At 41.8% G+C, this 20,862-nt stretch overlaps 1 protein-coding gene across 1 annotated transcript in view; it reads left to right on the top strand.

The window, feature by feature from the left end:
- The window catches only part of LOC115613039 (A-kinase anchor protein 13-like), a 134,091-nt gene that overhangs the window by 60,286 nt on the left and 52,943 nt on the right, over positions 1-20,862 (top strand). Inside the window, exons 4-5 of the mRNA XM_030498056.1 lie at positions 1,234-1,278; positions 18,635-18,782. Of these exons, the coding sequence (XP_030353916.1) occupies positions 1,246-1,278; positions 18,635-18,782 (181 nt within the window). The 5' untranslated portion in view covers positions 1,234-1,245. The remainder of the gene's footprint in view (positions 1-1,233; positions 1,279-18,634; positions 18,783-20,862) is intronic.

Consider the following 20,862-nt stretch of genomic DNA (forward strand, 5'->3'; position numbering starts at 1 on the left):
CAGTAGGACTGGAATACTTGTCTGCTGGCTGCCTCAGAGGACCTTTTGTAGAGGGACTGTGTTTTGATGAGCAGACTTGGCAGGTAGCTCAGGCATTTTAAACCAAGCAGTACAAGAACGCTGCTTTGTGAAGTAAGGAGAGCGTGTGAGGGAGCGAGGATAGCTGGAATCAGCTAAGAAAACTTAGGCTGTGGTTTAATTTCTGTCTCACTAAAGGCAAACTGTGGGATTTGGAAAGGAACAAAGTATGAACCAGATCGTGTGTTTTTTGTATGAGAAGCATAGTGGTATTTCATCCCTTTTAAAAAGGGTTTGAAGTACTTGCGGAGCATTACCAGTACTGCGCACATGAGCAACAGCAGAAATTCCATTTTTAATTGTTTTGCATTCCTTCATCTTAGGATCCTGGACCTCTTAATACACACATTGAATGAAAACATACAGCTTTTGTTTGGAGTGAATATTTTCTGTTGGAATGGAGAAATTAATGCAAGTGAAATTCTAGTTCAAATTATTCAAAGCTCAATACAAATAACTTTCACCAAGTTACATGGAAATTCCAGACTGGAAAGGCAGACTGGAAAGGCAAAAGCTTCTTAACTAAAATCACTTTGGTAGGACAAGTAATAGTTTTTGACTATGAAAAATGCTGATGCAGAATCATGAGCATCATCTATTGTGGAAGTTTTCCCTCAGTTTTGCAAGGAGTGTTTTTGATAGTTTGACTTTAATGTCCTTTTAAAATGGTTCTCGAACAATCCAGTGGAAGGGAGGAGGAAAAAAGTGGCACCAAATCACTTGGGCAGTGTAGTATTCACCAGAATAATTTGTCGTCTTCAGTAGTGGAGTGAACCACAAATCTTTAGCAACAGTTTTTTGGGTGGCTGTGTGGGAATTGGTGGACAGATAGCAGTTGAGGATTGCTAATTGTCATAAACAGCAGATAAGAAGTGAAGGTCGCTAGGAGGAAAGATGAACTGAGATGGCCGTTCTTAGTGCCAGCATTGCCGACAGCTCAGATGAGTGCTTTGCTCTACAGATCATTTTAGAGTTGGCTTTGCTTAATGTGAGCATAAATAACTAAATATAATTGACAGATCTAAAAAGAGAGAAAATAGAAAATCGTTGTGTAAAAATGACTATTGGAAAAGTGATATGGTGCTAAAGCAGCTTATGAAGTACCTAAAATTTTATGGAAAATATTGTTAACTTGTCTTTTCTTTTTTGTTTCAGTGTTCAGAGGTCATGAAACTTAATCCACAGCAAGCTCCATTATATGTGAGTACAAAATCTTAAGCATTGTTTTCCTCTCCTCCTAGTCACACAAAATGCTTCCCACCACCCTTTCTGGAGATGCTGCTCCTTTTCTCTTTGCTCCCAAATACGTTATTTTGTCTGTCCAGTAGACAATTATAATGAAGTTCTGAGACATGTATTGCTGTCACCGTGCAGGCAATGGTTTGGTTTGATTTTTTCCTCCCCTAAGCATGTGCAACTGCATGGCTGTGCTCTTGTGACTTGATGTGTTGAGAGGTGGTAAGAAGAAATTGCTTGTGTGGAAAATAGGGCATCCTGGTGTGCAGCGCTTGCCCACTGTGATAATATTTTCCTGGTTGGAGTTTTCAACGTGGCAGGGAGGAACTGGAAGCGGCGAAGGGCTCAGCTGTGCTGTGGCTGCTGCAGCAGGGTCTGGTTTACGTCAGCCTCCTGGAAGCTCGTAACCTCAATGGCTGCATTAATAAAGAACAAGCTTCCTCTCGCTCTTGAATAGCAGCTTTGTTGCAGAACATGGGGACTGTCAAATTAGACCTGGATTTGTGGGAGCGTGTTGCATGTGTGTTAAATCTGTGCCAAAGCTACCAGCCAGGTTTGTAACCGTTTACTTTCCATGTTGCCATGCTCAGAACAGGCTTAGCTGAGGAAGCTGTCCTCTGCTTATGGTCCTACCCACAGACCTTGCGTTTAACAAGGGTAGAGCTGGATGCAAGGGTGGAAAATGTGGAAGGAAAATTACTTGCAATTGTGGCTTCTAAGGGGAAGGATGGAGGAAATGACCAGGACTGGTGGTAGGCCTGTATCTTGGAAAGTGTGTTGTAAATAATGGATCATATTGACCTTTAATGCCTTGGAAGCTTTTAAATCATGCCTACTCTTAATTACCAGCTGGAAGTTTGCATTAGAGTTTATTCTCTACTTACTGTACGAAGTCTTGGGCTTGGAGCAATATTAAAACTCTATGTAGTGTGACCTGCTTTTGGGAGAATGGCTCTTCTGGAGCACACCACCCTATCCTGTGTTTTGCAACTATATGTTGCCTGAATTTTTTTCAGTCACAAGCCTACTGAATGCACCTTGACATTGAAGAAACTTAATTTAAACTTAAGTTTTATTCCCTTTTAATGTGTCCTATGTACAAATATAGGATATAGATGCTATGGTAGAAAGCAGGATAAAATTATCCTTTTATCTTTTGAACAGCACATGACTTAACTAATCTGGAGTCTTTGTTTTCCTAGTCTTATCTTCTGGCTTAGTTTATTTTCCCACTGTTTTGTGTGGGTTTGTATTTAATGTGTAATACTGGAGTGGTGTACTTAAAAGTCCTCGTCCCCACGTGATAGTGAGGAGGACTGGGCTGAGGTCAAATGTGAACTGAGCCCAGTGTGAACTAATGATTATATGGCACTCGGTGTAGTGTTTTGTTGCAATACAAATAAGTTGGTGATGACATTATTAATACATCAGTGACTCCCCTTTCTCTCTTCCTCCTCCTCCCCTGGCCAGGTGTATCTGCAAATCAGCTCCCTTTCAAAACAAACTTTAGTAGCTTAAGGAAGGCAATGGGCAAAACAGAAATTGAAGGACCTTGAAAAGTCAGTATTTAGTCTTCCTGTTTGCTCTCAGTATAAATGCTTTGCACATTTTAAGCTCAGTTTTGTTTTCCATGTGTTGTTAAGTGACATCTCAGCTCATTGGAGAGTTGTTGGGTGTGAGCAGCACGTGAGTAAAATGTATCTTCCTGGTATTTTATTGTTCAAAAGGCAGACACAACAGCCTTGTGGCCTGGCCATTGGTAGGTGAATAACAAACCTCACGGGGTTCCTTCTTCGAATTGATGTCAACTCTGTTTTCCTAGTATAGGCTCTTTGAGCTTGTTTGCAAATAATTAAGAACTGTATGCTGTGAATTTCTCCATAAGGAATTAATCTCTGTAAAGTAAACAACTGGAACTAACAGGCAATACAGACATGTCAGGGGATCTCCCTGCATTTGTCTACTTTCAGGAAAAATTGCTTCCCCCCAGGTTTCACCCATTTGTTCTTGATACCTTTGCATTGCATCCTTTATGCTCTTTGTCTTTGAAGCCAATAGGTTAGATTCAAGATTACTTAAATTGGTTTATTATTTTTGTTAAATCTTTCATGAGCTTCATCCCGAAAGCTCCATTAATAGTTGTTTTTATCAGCAGTGTTGCTGAGCTCCTTTTAGGAGGAGAAAGTAAAAAATTATGTCTCCAGTTCAGTTCCTGGAAGGCAATTAGAGAGCCAGAGCGTGTTTTATCCTATCTGGTAATTACTAGGGTTGCCCAGATGAATACCTTTCAATTATGAAAAGTGTTTTGGGAACCTGAGATGTTTGCTGTACTTGAGATCAAGGTTTTGTGGGTAGTGGAAAAGATGGTGCTTCCACATGGGCACTAATAGAGGGATAGAGATTCTTGTATTATTCAAGCCAGTGTACATAAATAGAGGGAAGCCCACCTGCTGCACCCTTCTTTAGTACCTTCTTTTGGCTGCTCGGACTTTGCCTCTTCTATAAAAATCAGCTGTCCTGCCTCTGCAGAGTTTGTGAGCCCTTTGTAAGTGTAAAGATTAAGAGTTAAGGTGGAAAACACATCTTGTAATAAGTGTGGTGGTTTTTTGAATAAGTCTTGTCCCATTTAAGTCTGATTGTTTGCTGGTTAATGAGGTTGCCAGAAGCTGGAGCTGAGCGTTATCTTGCTGCAGCCTTTCCTCTGCAAACCGCTGGCCCCTGGCTTGTTCAGTTGGTCCCCCCAGGAGCATCATATCTCTCACCCAGAGCTGTTCGTTACCTGCCCTTAACGCTGTTTAAGGAGCTCTCCTGGCCCCAGAGCTTGGTGCTGCTCACAACAGCACAGTCATGGGGCAGAGGAGCTTGTGCCAGGAGAGATAGGGAAGCGAAGTGTTCCTCAATATAGCACGGGGAAGGTTCACCGCAGTGTGATACCGTTAATGCCGATGCTTAAACAGGCTGTAGGTCAAGCAGCTGTCCCATCTGTGCCACTGTCAACACGTAATTGCCTTCATAAAAGGCAGTGTTACTTTGCAGAGTCTGTGGTTTAATATTGTGGTGCGAATTTGAAACAAAGATGTTCCAACCCACTTCCTCCTTCCTGAGGTATCTCCATGGGGTACTAACAGGAGCTGCTGTCTTGGCTGTCAGCAGTGATGTTCTGAAGAAGTGGGATAGTAGAGTGGGGAAGTCATGGATAAAGTCTCCTGTGGTTCGCATAACTGTGATGGTGAAGGTTTGAGTTCTCCATGTTGCAGCAGTGGTCTTAAACTTGGTGGTACAAACTTGACTTTAATGCGGACATGGTCTCTAAAGCCCTAATCATTTTAGCATGGGGAGGGTTTTAACAGGGGATGAGCTTTATCTCCCAGCCTTTCACTAGCACAGGTCACGGTTACAAAAAGCAACTGTCACTTGGCTGGATTGAGTGTATCTGATTTCTGTTGCTGCTGTTCTCATGAGTTGTTTTCTTCCAAGTGTATAATTACATGGATCGTGCTTTATGTAGTCGCTGGGGCAGCTACGGATATTCTGTTGAAAAGGGGCTCTGTAATACAAGGTCCTTCAGATACATTGATTTCTTCACATGTGTTTAACTGTAGGATGTGCAAAAAGTCTGTGTAGCTGGATAGACCTTTGGTTGCCTGTCTCAGACTGTTGTTGGGAACATGTCTGTTGATGCGCAGATACTGGATCAAATCCCAAAACGGCTTTGCCCACATCCCTCTTGTATTTCAGTGCTGTCCCATTGATATGGGAACTCATCAGGCACAGCATAGTGGATTGAAGGGCAGTGTTTCAAACCTTATTTCTGATCAGCCTGGGGCTTTGCTTGGGAAGCCAGGTCTCAAAGCTGAAGGAACAAATTATTCCACTTTCTGTCAGGGCTGGGGGGAATGGGAGAGTTTCAGAAGTCTTTGGTTGATGGGAGGTGGGAATTCAGGAGCTTCAGTTTTGTTTCTTGTTGTTAAGTACTTGAAATGACCTCATTGATGATCACCTTTTTATAGAAGTTGTGTATCTCTATGAGGAAGAGTCACACTTTCAACCTGTAAGGTGCTTCCTAGCTGTCGTCAGTTGGAATATGCAGATCATCAAGGAGTATGTGGATAGGAAAAAAAGGGTTAACAGTACTCAAAACAAAGGAGGTTTATTATTAAGTGGCCTTTTTATTGTTGTGATCCATTAAGTTCTCTGTTTGTAAATGGAATCATTTAAAATAGTCACTTAGCTTAAACTCAACTGTTGCTAACAGCCAGGCAAGAGAAGGAAAATGGGAAAGAGATTCGTAAAGGTGAAGCGTTGCTCTCTTATAAATGCTACCACTAATTGAGAGTCCAGCAGAGTATTCAGCAGGAGATTTAATTACAAAAGGATCAAGGAATCACAAGCTGTGTTCCTATTTCTAACCAAACTTTAATAAATACAGAGTGCATGTGAGCAAATGATCAAAGTCAAGTTTTCAACTGCATAAAATGTCCTGAAAAATCTTGCTTCAAAAGCCACCTGCATGGCTTCCGATTTCAGCTTCTGGTAGTTATAGGATCTTTGCTATGTTATTGATTGTTCTTCTAACCCAGTTGCATCTCCTGCTGCTCTGAAATCAATGCTGGTTTTCTCTTTTAGAAGAATAACCTGAGAGCAGTATTGGGTATGAATGTGCTGGAAAAGGACCGGGGTGATGTGCAGGGAAGTAGTTGGGAAGCATTAAGTGTCATCTTCTCTTGATTACTACCAAGGTTACAACCTTAGATCTGCCTTTAAGAGGAGAATGTTTTTTTTCGTGGTGATAATGATCAGTGGGTGTGAAGTGGAAAAGATTAGCAGCTGGAGAACCATGATGTATTGCTGTAAACTTTCTTCCTTTTTCCTTTTTGATTAAAAGGAATAAACTTGTTTTAAATCACAGCACTCCTCCTCTACATGGTTTGTCTAAGGTGTGCCCACGTTATTTAGAGTGACAAAGTGACAAACCCAAATGTGTCATAACTGGTGATTGCATGGGAGGGCAAACAATTGATAAAAATGCTTCCATTGACTTTGGTCTTTAATCAGATCTGGGGATGGAGTCTCTCGTATAAACTGCCACTTAGGAGCTGTGTAACCTGCAGAGTTTTTCAAGGAGAGTTTTGATAGAGATGAGAGCTCCCACTTCCAAGCCAAAATGTCATGCAACTTAATGAAGTATGAACTTCAAAAGCCTCAAAGAATGTGTTGACCCTCTCTTAATATAACCTGGGTTTTGGGTACAGTAGGTCTTCTCTTCTGTTAATGAATGAACCACTCCTGTGGATTTCCCAGTGTGTCCTGCTTTAATCTGAAATGGGACAAAAAGGGTAATGATTATGGTATTTTTCACCCACTTGCATATTTTGCACAGCATGATGCCCTACTGAAGTGCACTGTGTAGTCCTGAGGGAAAAAAAACAATGTGATAACCTCTGATGTTCATGTTTTAAGAAAAACCCCTTTTTTGAATAAATATTGAAAGGTTAAAGAAAAAAAAGTTGACAATACAGAGAGCTGGAGGCTTATGGCAGCAGTGTCTGTCCCGAGTGCTGGCGTTCCCCGTGTCTGTGAGTGCAGTGAGGTGTTGTACAGGTAAAGTGCCAGCTGGCTTATTACCTTGGCTGGAACCATCTCAGGTGTGACTTGTGCACTATTGTGTGCTAGATAAGGAATGATCATCAGAAATCTGTTCAGAAGGACAAAATGGAATGCCTTACAATCCTACAGTGAAATGTCATGAAGTTGGCAGCTGTGGTTTAGTTACTTTTCTACTAACGCTGACTTTATTTGCTTAGTGGCATCTATGGTGACAAAGTCCACTGGGATGCCTGAATACCTGAGATCAGTCCAACAGAAAAAGTAGAACATACCTCACATGCTTTTGATGTGGGAGTTTCTCACGAGAATCGCTATACATGAGCTGTGTCTTTCTTTCTCTGGAGGTCCTTAGGCAAGGGGAGAACCAGCCTTGATGTTCAGTTCAGCTCTGTGGTGAGAGGATCTGATAAACCTCTTTTATTTGTTGGGTGCTTGAGTTCTTCTTAATAACAAACTAGCTTTCTGCCCCACCTTCAAAATGTCTTTGAATTATGAATGAGTGGAAGGCCTCTAAGCACCTTCTACAAATAATTTACAAATATTTGCTTGCGTTGCTTGTGGAAGAACAAGTTTTAAGTCAGTTGGGGTGCCTGAATAAACTGATTTTTTGACGAGCACATTGCAACTTGTCTGGTTCTGCTATCATTCTGCAGGCAAAATGGTTTCCTTGCTAAACTGTGCTTGACCTCGTCTGTTAAGTTTGTCGCTTATATCCTTGATCCAGATTCTTTTCATCCTCCACTTGCCTAATTCTGGTCTATACCATGCAAGAAGCCATGCCCTGCTGTTGAAATGGGCATCTGGCAGCTGCCCCCTGGGCTCTGCACGGTCCTCCGGCAAGCTGCCTTCTGCTGCTCAGTTCCCAAGTACCTAAAGGAAGACTTTGGGTTGCACAGTTTGGATATTGTGAGGCTGTTCGCTTGGTTTGCCCCTCTTAAGTGAGGTGTTCACTAGCTCATGAGATCTGTGCAATGTTAGTACAGGACTCCATGTGAAATGGTCACTTCTGTGCATTTGCTGAAGGCAGCTTTGGCTGGAGAAGTTGGAAGAGGCTGCCTGACCCATCAGCATCACCTTTCTCCAGGATATGCCACTGATGGAATTGCAGCTCAGAGGCCCTTTCTTCCATATTATCTGAAACTACAAATGCTGGTGATATGGGTTCAAAACCCTCCTCCCATAATTACCTATTTGATCTTTTCTTCTGTGATCCTGTTTTGTGGGTATGAATGTGCTTGTAGACAACAAATGGTCTAGCTTAAAGTCTGGAGCACTTGTCTGAATTTCTGCCCTTGACTCACCACTACTTTGCAGCATTATGTGTGAACTTTAAAGTTTCTAGAAGAAAGATGCTGGAGCTGGTACAGGGTAGGGGTGGAGATGGGAAAGCAGTGGAGACCACAGTCTCCTCTTTTGGGGAAATACTAGATTGCTTCAGCATCTTTTCTGAAACTGCAAAAGGAATCTTTATATTATCACACCTAGAGTTTTATTAAAACATTATTATATGTCTTGGGCTCTGAATTTAGGGTTCTATATTTCTTATAATGATGTGTTAATATCTGGAAAGATGCTCATAGACTGTGTCTCTCATCCCCAGCATTGGCTGACAGTGGTGTCTCCCCTCCTTTTAGGAGGAATGAGCAACAGAAATCAGGACTTGGTATTTAAAAGGATGAAACTTTTCCTCTGTGGAATGTATTTATATTTATATTCATTAATATTTTTGTTACCTTTAGAATGACCAAACAAATTTCCCATCTCATTCATCAGGTTACATGTCCCTGCTTTATTTCCTGTCATGAAGTGCTGACAGTCATTTTGTTAGACTAGAGGCGGTTCTGACAGCAAAGCTGATGTGAGACTAAGTGGTTTGGAAGACATTGATTTGATGAAGACATGTTTTCAAATAACCCTTCAAATCTCCTGCACTCTTCCTGCAATGCCTCCTGTCTGCTTCTGAAGGTTGTGCTGCATGTGGTGTCTCTGCAAATGCTCGTCCTCTGCCTTGCTCAGTAGAGCAATTCCATCCTGTGCTTAAGTAGAAAATCGAATAAACTGTGATTAATTGTTCCGTGCAAAGATTGGTGCTGTGCACTGCCATCAAGTGGCAGTTCTGTTGCAGGACACATTTTCAGTGCTGCTGTCTGCAGGGCTGCCTGTGTTTGTATAGTTGTTTCAACCTGTTTCTACTAAGCATTGCAGACATTTCATCTGTCTAGTAGTCGTGGTTGTGGGGGATACTTCTTCACTAAGATAATGGTTATAATTGTTTCCATTCTTTAATGGCAAAAATATCACTTTAAAAAGTGTTTCAGTCATTACAGTAGCTCTAAGTACTATAGTTGTGAAATATTTGAAGACTGGCAGGAAAATGAACATGAACGCCCTGAACCACACTCAGAGCTCTGTCTCTTCAAGGGTTTTGCTGCAGAGGAGGCTGAATTACCAGGAAAACACCATCCTTCTGCTCTCATGTCTTTGGATGTTAGTGTTCAAACCTGATTTTTCTTTTTCCCTTTAAAGACACCTCAAGGCTGTTTGTGAAAATACCCCTATGACAGGCCACTGTTTCAAATAATGTGTCATCATATGTACTTTATCTTCCAGGAACTGTGACTCTCTCCACCTCTCTGGTGCCAAGAGAATAGCTGGATTTCTGTTAGTCACTGAATACATACAGGCTGCCCGCTATTTCTCCCAAGCACAACAATTCTGTTGTTATTGCTACATGAGTAATTAGCAGGAAATACTATCAATCACTGAAACAGCTGGTAATAAAATTGCCCGGTTCAGTTCTCTAAGTGTAGTGAAGAACAGAAGGGGCTTTAGGATGTGGCCAGAGCAAGGCATTCCCATCAATGTGGATGTGGTTTATAGGAATTGATTGTAGCAGTTTCTATCATTTCTGGAAAAAACCAATCTCTTAACAATAAGATCAGTATTTATGGAAACTGGATGGTACTGGAGAGGATAGTCTCCTATAGAGAAATCCCTCCATCTTTCATCTTCTCTTCATGTGGTGGCACTACACAGAGATTTGTATAGTTTAGAGGGCGATCCCCAATGTGTTACTGCTTGTGTACCTCCATACCTCCTCCTCCTCCTCTGTACCAGAGCCACGTGGAGCTTGCAGTAGAAGAAATTTGGAGTTACTGTCAATACTTATTTAGGCCATGGTGACTGAGAACAGCAGACATAGAATGTTTTAAATGGATGGTCTAACACTAAACTGCCCAAATAAATGAAAGAAAATCATTATTTTGACTCTACTGCCGATTTCAGCCAAACAATAAAATTATAGCAGTTTTCCCCTAGATGTTTGTATATAACGCAAACGATGGATGGCACTTTTCCCATCCTTTCTGTATTTCTCCTTAATTTTGATTTTTGCCATTTTCCTGTTAATTTTATTGTTGATTTTATCTCTTCTTCCTGTGTGCTAAAAATGATCGAACATGACCTTGGCTGTGTAGTTTTGTGAAGGCAGTCTGCATAGCACAGTCCAGCAGTGACCTGATGCACTAAGCATGCTCTGAATAACTGTTGGTAACATAAGTGCTGCAGAGCATGTGGAGCCCTATGCTAAGGCAGTGATACAGCTATTAACAGCCCAATCTAGTAACTAGTCTGGCTCTGTGTAGCAAAGTGGTATGTCATGAAGATGTACCTATAAAGATCACTGATGTGTCTCTTTGCCATTAACAAGATCCTGTTATTTTGATGGATTTTTCTGTTGTAGAGATCTCCTTCAAGCTGCCTGAATTAATATGTATGTAATACTTATAACAGCATCTCAACACTCAGTAAAGATTAATTTCTGAGCTGATTGATTTGGAGACTGAGACAGACATGCTCTGTTAAAGGTTGTGAGCTACTAGCAATGTTTTTCTTCAAGTGTACTCGTTTCTGCAGGAGTTTGTGTTGCTTGCATTGGTTTAGAGTAGGAAATCCACACTTTGTTATCCTTAGACCATTTATCTCTTTACAAGTAAGCCCTGCTGCAGGATTAGACACTGGACTGGCCTAGGACATGGTGTGGCTGTGAGATTGTGTTGATAACTTGGCTATAATGATGCTGGCTCTGCGGACAGGCAAGTCAAGGGCATCAGTGCTGTGTTTTAAGCACAAGCCACACTCGGGATGGATCTGTGGGAGCCAGCTTGGGCCTGGAGGCATCAATTCAGGGCTGTTTATCATAGATGCCCATGTTTTTCCACATATTCCTTTTACCGAAAGAGTCTTAACTAAATGCTAATCTTATTTTTTGAGCAAACTCTATCTCACCTTTGGGGGAAGAAAGTGGTGAAGGAAGTTATTTTGCATATATCTTAGTGTTTCAGTCATGGCTCTGTGGCTGCCATTGGAAGAGGAGATCATTTGGTTCAGTGCAGCGTTAATGAAATACGGAAGATATCACCTTGAGTTGCTATATGGGCTGACAGTAAAATGTGTGCCATCATTCTGCTCTCTTGGTGGCCTCTGGGCAAAACATTATGGTCTACAATAGTACTTTCCTAAGGGTAAGAGACTGCCTTGCAAAATCTGTCTTTCTCATCACAGAGGGGCTCAGTATTCACGCTGTTAACCTGAAACCTTTTGCTGGCAGAAATAATAGCATTGCTTTTAATTTAAAAGGGAAATAAAGTTAAGTTTGGAGATTGATCTTTTTATTTTCTAGACCATTGGAGTCATTCTTGTTGTCATCTTTTGTGTTGTGGTTGGTTATTTTAATTTATTTTAAGACAAAAAAATTGAAAGTCTCTGTTTTATGCTCCTTTTAAGATCAAGGAGTTTGAAGTCATTGACTATGAAAACGGACCCATATCTGCCCCAAACCTGGCAGCTTGCCATCCTATTTATTTCTGGAGTCTCTCCCTGGAGCTTTTATCTGCAGGAGGTTGCAGCACTCCACCCTGAACGACATCCATCTTTCCCCATGCTCCTGACCCAGGTCACTGCCTTTATCAAGGGGGATATCTCCAGGCGAGCAGGGATATCTAGAGCTGCTCATGTTCAGACAGATTTCACAGCCCTACCTTTGTTTCTGGGACTGAAGCTCTGCAGAACAGACTGTGTTTGATGTGATTTCTTTCTTCCCTGAATGCTCCTCTGAGTCAATACGTACCTGTGAAATTGAGGATGTCTGTAATGACTGCTGTTACCTCCCTGTAACATTTACCTCCTCCCACAGTCTGTTCCTTTTATATACATGTGCTGGGAGCTCGCAGGGTAAATGGCCACATCTGCAAAAGGGGATGAATGGTTTAAGCTGTGGTGTTGCAGCATCTAGGAGCAAAGTACCAGGAGGCAATTTAGAAACCCTAATAATGTTCCCATGAGAGAAAACACACTTAAGTGAGGTCCAATGAAAAACCCACCCCATGCTAAGGCAGGGAGGGAAGGGGACTTAGCTGGATGTTTTAAAGGTAGGACCCATCCCCAGATTCCTAACCCTCAGGGTTTTGCTGCTCCTTTGCTACTGTTAACCTGGGAATAGCAGCCTGGAAGAGTTTGCTGGATGTAGGTTGTTTTCTTGCCATGGGAGAAGAGCATCCCTGGGGTTTATGAGCCAGCAGCGATAGCCCTTGGTGCCTGTATCATAGCCGACCAGCCAGAGTGCTTAGTCAGACCTGGAAAAAGGGGGAATCCAAGCCTTTCTCAATCGAAAGGGTTATTACAGGAGATGAGAGCACTGCCATGTTTGCTCTAAAAATAGTTGCCCAAACCCCCATCTCCATTTGCGGTTAGGAGCTCCTGCGGCTGCGCCTGGTTTTGTTCTGCACGAAAATGTCCATGTGCTGCGGGTGTCATTTCCAGATGTGCCTCTCTGGGGGGATAAGCGCATGTTTGCACCAACCCAAAGTAACCTTAGATAGGAGGGATCTTGCAAGATACTCAGCTGAGACGGGGACACTGCGAGCAAAAGCTTAGCTGTTGATCTTGTGTGCTAGCAGAGGTAGATAGTAATGGAGTATCGACCATCTAAACGATTATATTTTACCTTTTTTAATGCAGGATGATTTCTGCTACATTTTCTAAACCTGCCTTGCAGTTGCCTTTCTCATCCTGCAGCTGATCTCAGAGTAATCTGCAGTTCTCAGTTCGAGGTGTAATTGTCTCAACTTCCCCTTTGAGGTTTTTTTCTAACTTAATTATCATCAGTCCTGCATGCTTTCCAAGGAAAATGTCATATGATTGAAAAGGCAGTTTTACCTTTAAAAGCCATTGGGATGAAAAGTACTCGGTGTGTTTGAACCATGATTCCCATTTCATTGATGGGGAAACTCGAAGCGCAGGGATGTGAAAGGACTTGCCTCCTGCTGTAATTACAGCCTGATCTGTGTATTCTGTGTCAAGCACTAGCTCGACAGCAAGTCAAATTCCACCTAAAACTGAATCAATAGAGATATCAATGAGCCTGGATTCCTTGAAGGTGGAGGAAGAAACCACAACTGTGATTTTATGCTTTCCTCCTGGATACAGTGCTGCTCTCTTGGGAGCTATTTAGAGCTTTCTAAAGAGGCGGGGGGGGGAGAGAAAGTGTTTCAAAAGCCTGTTTCTCCTTTTGTGTCCCAACATAATGCAATAAGCAATGACCCAACAAGCATCTGATTCATGTTATGAATAGCGGAAACAAAACAAAACTTGTTACAGTGGCAAGTTACATTTACTCATCTAATCCAGCACCTAATCCAGCCTCTTTAATGAAGCATCGTAACGCTGATGTCTACAACAGCTCTTAGAAGAAGATATATCGGGAGGCAGGTTTCTTTCCTTGCATGTGCATCTCTAACCCATGGACTTTCCATTCAGTAGGATTGCACTGGCTAGGTTCTTTCCTGCATGAAAAACCAGCAGAGGTGGCAGTGGTCATCAGCAGCAATTTTGCTTTTCTGTGTAGAACAAATCCTGGTGGCTAGGGTGTTCTCATTAAAAGCAGAATGCTCAAATAATGCTGTCTAATACGTGCTTCATTTTCATAAGTACTTTTAGACTCTGTGCGTGTGGGGAGGCCAGAGTTGGGTGGTTAGTAGGTTAGGTAATGTACTTCAAAATTTCCACTCTGACCCATAGGGGGGAAAACCAGCTTAGAAATCACATGCTTCAGCTATTAAAATACAGCTTGCCTTTTTTTGGGTGTTTTTGGCGGGGTTTTTTTTAGTTTTTTGGGGTTTTTTTAGAAACTTTAAAATTTGATAGTCAGCATGCTAAGAATCATAGAATAGTTAGGGTTGGAAAGGACCTTAAGATCATCTAGTTCCAACCTCCTGCCATGGGCAGAGACACCTCACACTAAACCATGTCACCCAAGGCTCTGTCCAACCTGGCTTTGAACACTGCCAGGGATGGAGCATTCACAGCTTCCTCAGGCAACCTGTTCCAGTGCTTCACCACCCTCACAGAATACTCTTTTTCCCTTCGTAGTCCATTGTAGAGAAATGTACTTGCTGCTGGTAGAGCTGATATGATGCCCAGTTCCCCAATCCCAGTCATATTTCCAAAGCCTGAAGTGGAAAAGAAAGATGTCTTTACATGCTTAAAACAATTACTTCTTTATGGAAGGTGGATGGTATTTTTGAGTTAATAATATAAGTGATCTTAATTCTTTTGAGCTTAAGGATTTTCTTCATCATCACTTCCAAATTATGCTGAGGCCATTTATTAAGAAAAATAAGCCTTTGAAGGTAAATAGTTTGTTGTAACAGGCACAGAAACCAAGTCTGAGAAAGAAGAAATGATTACTCAGTTGCTTGAGCTTTACCTTCACATAATCCGTGTGTCTTTAACTGCAGCACTGGAAAAATAAATACCTAAAAAGGTGAAATTGTCCTAATGCCAGGAAAATATGCTGACAAACAGGTGTGTTGTCTATCTAGTTTTGGTTTTTAGACCTAGTAACAGCATTTGGGCCGTTTTAGAGATAATGGCATTTCTGCTGCCCTGACTAAGCCTAAGGTTCAGGGACATGCCACTCTCAAATCCCTTTCTGAATTGTTTTATAGTAGTTTAAAGCCCAAGGTCAGGCTTGGCTTTTCCAGTGCACCCGTCCTTTGGCGAAGCAAACCTGCTTTCTCCTTTGGTTTGAGGAAGGGAATATAGTTAAAGAACCACATCCACTTTCTTTATGTCCCATTTCAGTTATCTGAAACCAGAGATTTTTCAGATCTGAACGAGGGAGAGGGTGACCTCTTTCATGAATGGACCAAAATGGAATGTTTTCATTTCCAATGGGCTTTAAGCCAAGTAAATATTAGTCGATCCAAACTAGTTTTGAAATTAAATTATTCTTATTTGTTGGAGCATTCCAGAGAATAGCTTTGATCTGTCTGTACTTTCACCAAAGGGATATTGGCAGGCTGGCCTCCCATTTCTAGCCATTTGGGATGAAAGAAGGGTTATAATAACCACCTTGCGTGGCAGTGATGCTGAACAGATGACATTTTTTGGACAATATTAAATGAATAAAGGTAAACATACTTCAATTAAAATGTTTTTGGAGGCTGAATGCAATAGGGCTGTTGGAAAGGCTTCTATGTGGGTTGAAGGAATTTGACTGCATTTGTAATTGATTTTCTTTAACTCCAAAAATGTTGGAAAGAAAAGGGTTTGTTCTGTACATTATTTCCTTTTCAAATAAATGTTATTTGAATATAACTTTTAAAAATCAAATTAAAATTGGCAGTAGACAACAAAATTGTTAATAAAAGGGAAGCAGAGAATGTGTGTTGAAGGAGAATGGTCTCATTCAGTGCTTTACTCTTTTGCTTTGGGAGTCTCAGATCACATCATGCACAGTGAGGTGTCAGGAACAGTACAGCAAAGAGATCAGATAGTACTTGTAAGGAAACTGAAGCACACAACAATTAGGTGGCACATTCTTGGTCTTGCTGAAGGTACTGGGAGACAACTTAAAACTTTGAGTAAAAAAAACCCAGAACACGCTCAGTTATCATAATGAGGATATTGGGTGTTCCACTTCTGTCTTTTGCTGTAGTGTCCTTCAGAAGAGGAGGAGGGAGCGAGCAAGGTGGTGGAGACCATCCCACCATAAAGTGCTACTTGGACACAGCTGAAGAGCCTCTTCAACTGATATAAGATGATGATAAATTGTGCTGCCTTAGACTAAAATGGTAACTGAAGTAAACAGAATTGACATATAAAGAGTGGTACAATGTGGTTGGAAAGGATGGCTTGAGGTAATCTCATCTGACCACCCTCCAAAGCAGGGCCACCTTCAAAGTTAGGTCAGGTATATATATGTTATAGCTAGCTATCTGTAACTTCTATATAAGAAGCTCGGCTATTGTTTTTTAAGTCCCAGCTTAGACAAATTTCAGGTTACATGGAACTTGTGGTGTTGAGGTTTCTTATGTGTATTTGGGTTTTATCAACAACAAAATGCACAAATTAGATTTTGCAATAATGCTGCAAATTAAGTTGCTTTTCCTTGAAATGTGAGTAGTTCGCATGGACAGACACGTGCCTTCTCACATTCACCTTGTGCAGATTGGCTTTAGTTTCACCAAAATTGGAATAGTTGAACTTGATTTCTGAGTTAAATGAAAGAAAACTCTCCTTTACCAGATACCACTTTAAACAATCAGCCTTGTTGATGAGCGTCCTGAACTGTTACCTGCATTTCAAGTCCGTTTAAGTACTTTATATGTTCATGCCTTAAGGGAGAAACAGTTTGAACAAAGATGGATATAAAAACCAAAGCACAAAGGATTTGTGGGTTAAAGCTCCAGCTTTTGTTTTTTTGAACATCCGCTCAAAACTGGATCCATTTGCTTGAAATGGAATATTTAGTTTCCAACTCAGCATGTGAACTGGTCATGCTTGAATTTAAAGCTTGATTTATTTCTTTTTGCACCTGTTTTCATTTTAACACTGACTGTAGACAAGATATACTTTTGCTACATAGCTCCTTTCTCCCCAGCTGGAAGTCTGGTCTGATATTATCACGTGAAACCTTCCTAAAATGTACATTTGTAACTGCAACCTCTGGAAACGCAAACTAAACTCACTGATCCATTTATCTGCTTGGAATTATTGGTCTTCTTTCTTGTGTATTATAATACTGACCCATATATTTGTTTTTAAGGCCAGGGGCTGGTTGTGTACTGCACTGCAAAACCTTGTTTCTATCAAAACAAGGTGCAGATCTGCCCCTGGCAAGAGGTCCCAGACAGGCCGGATCAGAGAACTGGACATGAACTTGGAGAAGGAAGCTGTGATGGGATGTAAAAGGAGCTGAGATGAGGGAGAACAGGGGGAGGCAGAGTGTGGGAAGCGATGTTAACACAGCATTGGTGTAGGGGAGGGCTTGGAAGTCTGGGATTTTTCTGCAGTGGTTATATTTGACAAAGAGAAGGGATGAACTGAGCGAGCTCAAGAGGAAGGTTTTGAATGAATCTACATGTGTATTCTGTTGGATATACAAATCAGACTTATGCAATCTGCAATAATAATAATAATAAAAACATCATTTCCAGATTTGCAGCCTTAACCATATGCTTAATGGGGTGGTGGCAGAGAGCTGGCTAATGCAGCTGCAGTGTAAAACTAGGGCATCCGACTGGTTTTGATCTTGATGGAAAAGGGGCAGAAGGTCACGTCGCAGCCTGTTGTTCTCAGTGTTGTAGTTTATATAATTCCTTGGGCAGATAAATGATGTATGGTGAGATGAAATGAAAATGCTCCATTTAGTTCTGTACTAACTGCAAGCCATCCTCTTTCCTTGCTTTCCCTTCCTCATGGAAAACTGAAGGATATTGGAGGATATTGCTCCTTTTCTTGTCTATGCAGGTGTATGAATTGCAGGTGTATTTGCTGTATCCTGTGCTGGGTTAAGTATGATAACCATGTGTGTCCTTCAGGAACATAATTTTTGCTCATAGCAAAGATGAGTGAAATGTTAGAATATGCTGAGATACTGAAACAAAACCTCCCTAAAGCAAAGCAGGAGTGTTCAGCCAACAGATCATGACAGGTTTCTTTTTAGGGCTTGAAGAACTGCTGGTTTTGAGACTATAAAGGCGTGAGCTTATAAATGGGTGAGAAGAGATGCTGCCTGTACAGCCAGTTATTGGGGTTTTTTTTGTAAAGAAGGTGGAAGAAATCTGGCATATGAAACTTCCATATCTTTGTGTATTTATGGATTGTGGATAAGATGTGCTCAGTGGTTAAGTTGGTTACACTGGAACTATCAACACAGTGGCTTATCTTAGGAGAAATGTGAACACTTAAGCAAGATTTAGGAAATTTGTTCAAATTTCCGAAGACAGAGGCAATTTTAGGTCACTAACCCCATTCTGTTGTTTTAGGTATGCATATATGGAGGGATGTGTGTGTGTGTGTATATATATGTGTGTATGTGTATAAAAAACCCTCTGTGGGGTGTGTGTTCATGTTTGTCAGACTTGGTGTGATTTCACCATACTAAGTTGCTGTTTGGAATATACCCTGGACATTTCTACACATCTCTTCCCAGAGCTGCATTCAGCATACTTTCTAGCTGGTTGGCTGACTGGGATGCTAAGAGGCATGCAAAGGATGACTTGAATATCTGAAAATTAGGATGAGCCCAAGTTGTGTGAAAGGAGCATATGAACAGGGAGCAGGAGCTTTGCAGGGAGAGAAGTTTTATTTTACATGGTGCAGTTCTTGCAAGTGTAAACCTAACCTTGTTTCTTGTCCTTTTCTCTAGGGTGACTCTGTTATTACAGTGCAGCTGACTGAGGAAGATAAAGTTGAAGATGATGTAGTTTTTTACTTGGTCTTCACTGGGTCAACTGTCCAACACTGCACAAGCACAAGAAAGATAAATCCTGGGAGTCTGGAGACCATTTCACCTGGTAAACCATTGCCTTTCTTTGCATATCAGTGTGTCAGTCTATGAAATTTGGTTAATTCAAGTGGACTTCAATGTAATGCTGTTTTCTTGTCTTTTTCCTCATGTTCCCATTCATAGAGAGTAGAACGTGTGGTTTGGATGACTGCTTTTGCCTTTTAAAATTCTCTCACTTGATTTCACTAGAATTACATGACTCTGAGATTGCAATTATTTAATGTGTAACTATGGGATTCCATTGTAGAAAATACACAGTTACATTTACACATAGTAACAGGATTTTAAATGCAAGCAAGATAATGGAAGACACGTTTGCCAGGTTAGAGATGCTATTATTCAAATGCTGTACAGCCTGGTGAGTCCTAGCTATGCTTAGGATCTGCTCTGCTTGACTCAGTGAGGGTTTTGCTGTAGACCTGGTGAAATACAACCCTTTTCCCTTAAATCCTGTCACACAGAGCCAACACAGAGTTTCTGAAGCTCTTGCAGTGGCAGGCAGTGATGGTGCTTGGTGCCATCCCTCCAGCACACCCAGCTCAGATGGGGTGGGTTGTCACATTAAAGCCCACCGCTCTCTTTAAGCCTGTGTACCGCTAACAAAACAAAACAGATGGGCGCAGCATTTCCCTTTGGTGACTTCAGGACCGTGGGAATGAGTGTGTTCCAGGCTGCGGTCCTTACCATTAACCTTTCCTTCTGACTTGTTGCTATGCAGCCCATTGATACTAGTGTGAGAAAAACGCCTGACATTTTCACTATACACAGTATAGCTCAAGCAATAAAGTGTGTTTCTTGGGTTTGCCTTTTATCTGTCTTGTAACTATTGTTTTATGAGAGATTCCCGTGGATTAAAATTTGGGCTAAGGAGTTTTTCCTTCTGGAATGAGTGCTAAAAGTTGGCCACTGTATTTTTTTCATTTCCTCTTCTTTTTGTGCTGTTTGGCTTGTTAGTTGGCTTGGGAAGAGAAGTCTTTTTATGGTTACTGACGACCAGAGCCCCATGCAATCAATCAGATTAGTGCTTATTTTCTCCCAGAGGAGGGAGAAGAAGGGGTGACTCCTTCTCTGCTTTTGTGTGGCAGGCACAGGGCTGTGCCAGCCCCACTTGCAATGACCTCACCTCCCCTTGGGACCGTGGCTGCGTCGCCAAGAAAGGAACTGAACAACTTCAGTGTTCCCCTTCAGCCTGTGCGGGAACCAGGGTTTCTGGGCAGGAGCGATGCTTTCCTATCACCACTGGCCCTGACATCCTTGGAGCAGTGGTGGATGTGGCTGCCAGGCAGTACCTGAGATGATGCTCTGGGCTCTGCCTGTTCTGCTAGCCCAGCTCCAAGTACAACTGAGTCACTTGGGAGTGCTCCCTCGGGCTCCTTTAGTTGCTGTTAGTGGGAAATCTAACTCCATTCATGATTCAAAGGGAAAGGAGGGAATTGCTTTCAGTTGTTCCTTTAGTTATAATGGCTTTTTTTATTTTCAAGTCATGATCTTGTGGTGTGGGATGCTAGATAGGGATGAGTGCTGCCCCGAAATACAGCTTGTATCAGACACACACTTAACAGACCTTTTGGAAAGGTCCCATTTCTGCCAGGTAGCACTGTCTGGAGCCATGGTGCAAGGAGAGAGGCGAGATCTCAGATGTAAAGTAACCATTTGGATAAGATTCTCTTCTGTACTCATACCTTGTTTTGGGGAAACTACCTGAGAAAAAGAGACTTTAGTGGTGAAGGGGTTGATGGGGAGAAGAAAAAGGGGGAAACCCCCCATTTTTTTTCATATCCTCCACTGACACCAATGCATTTGTTTAGTGTTGCTTCAGCACTGACTGCTCTGATTTCAGCAAGAGCATGACTTATTTCAACCCGGCTCTTCCTCCTCCTCCTCTTCCTCCTTCCTGAACTCAACAGTGAATCTATAATCATGTGTTTACGCTGTATATTCGTCCAGTTGCCTTGGAGATGGTTGTGGTGACTCAGAGCTGGCGTTATTTGACCTCGCTGCAGGATTAGCCATGAACAAGAGACACTGTGTGGGGAGACCAGCCCTTGTTTAAACACCCAGGCCCAGGCGTTAGCAAGTGCTCTGCA

This window comes from Strigops habroptila, chromosome 9, assembly GCF_004027225.2.
Source record: "Strigops habroptila isolate Jane chromosome 9, bStrHab1.2.pri, whole genome shotgun sequence".
Classification (NCBI taxonomy): Eukaryota; Metazoa; Chordata; class Aves; order Psittaciformes; family Psittacidae; genus Strigops; species Strigops habroptila.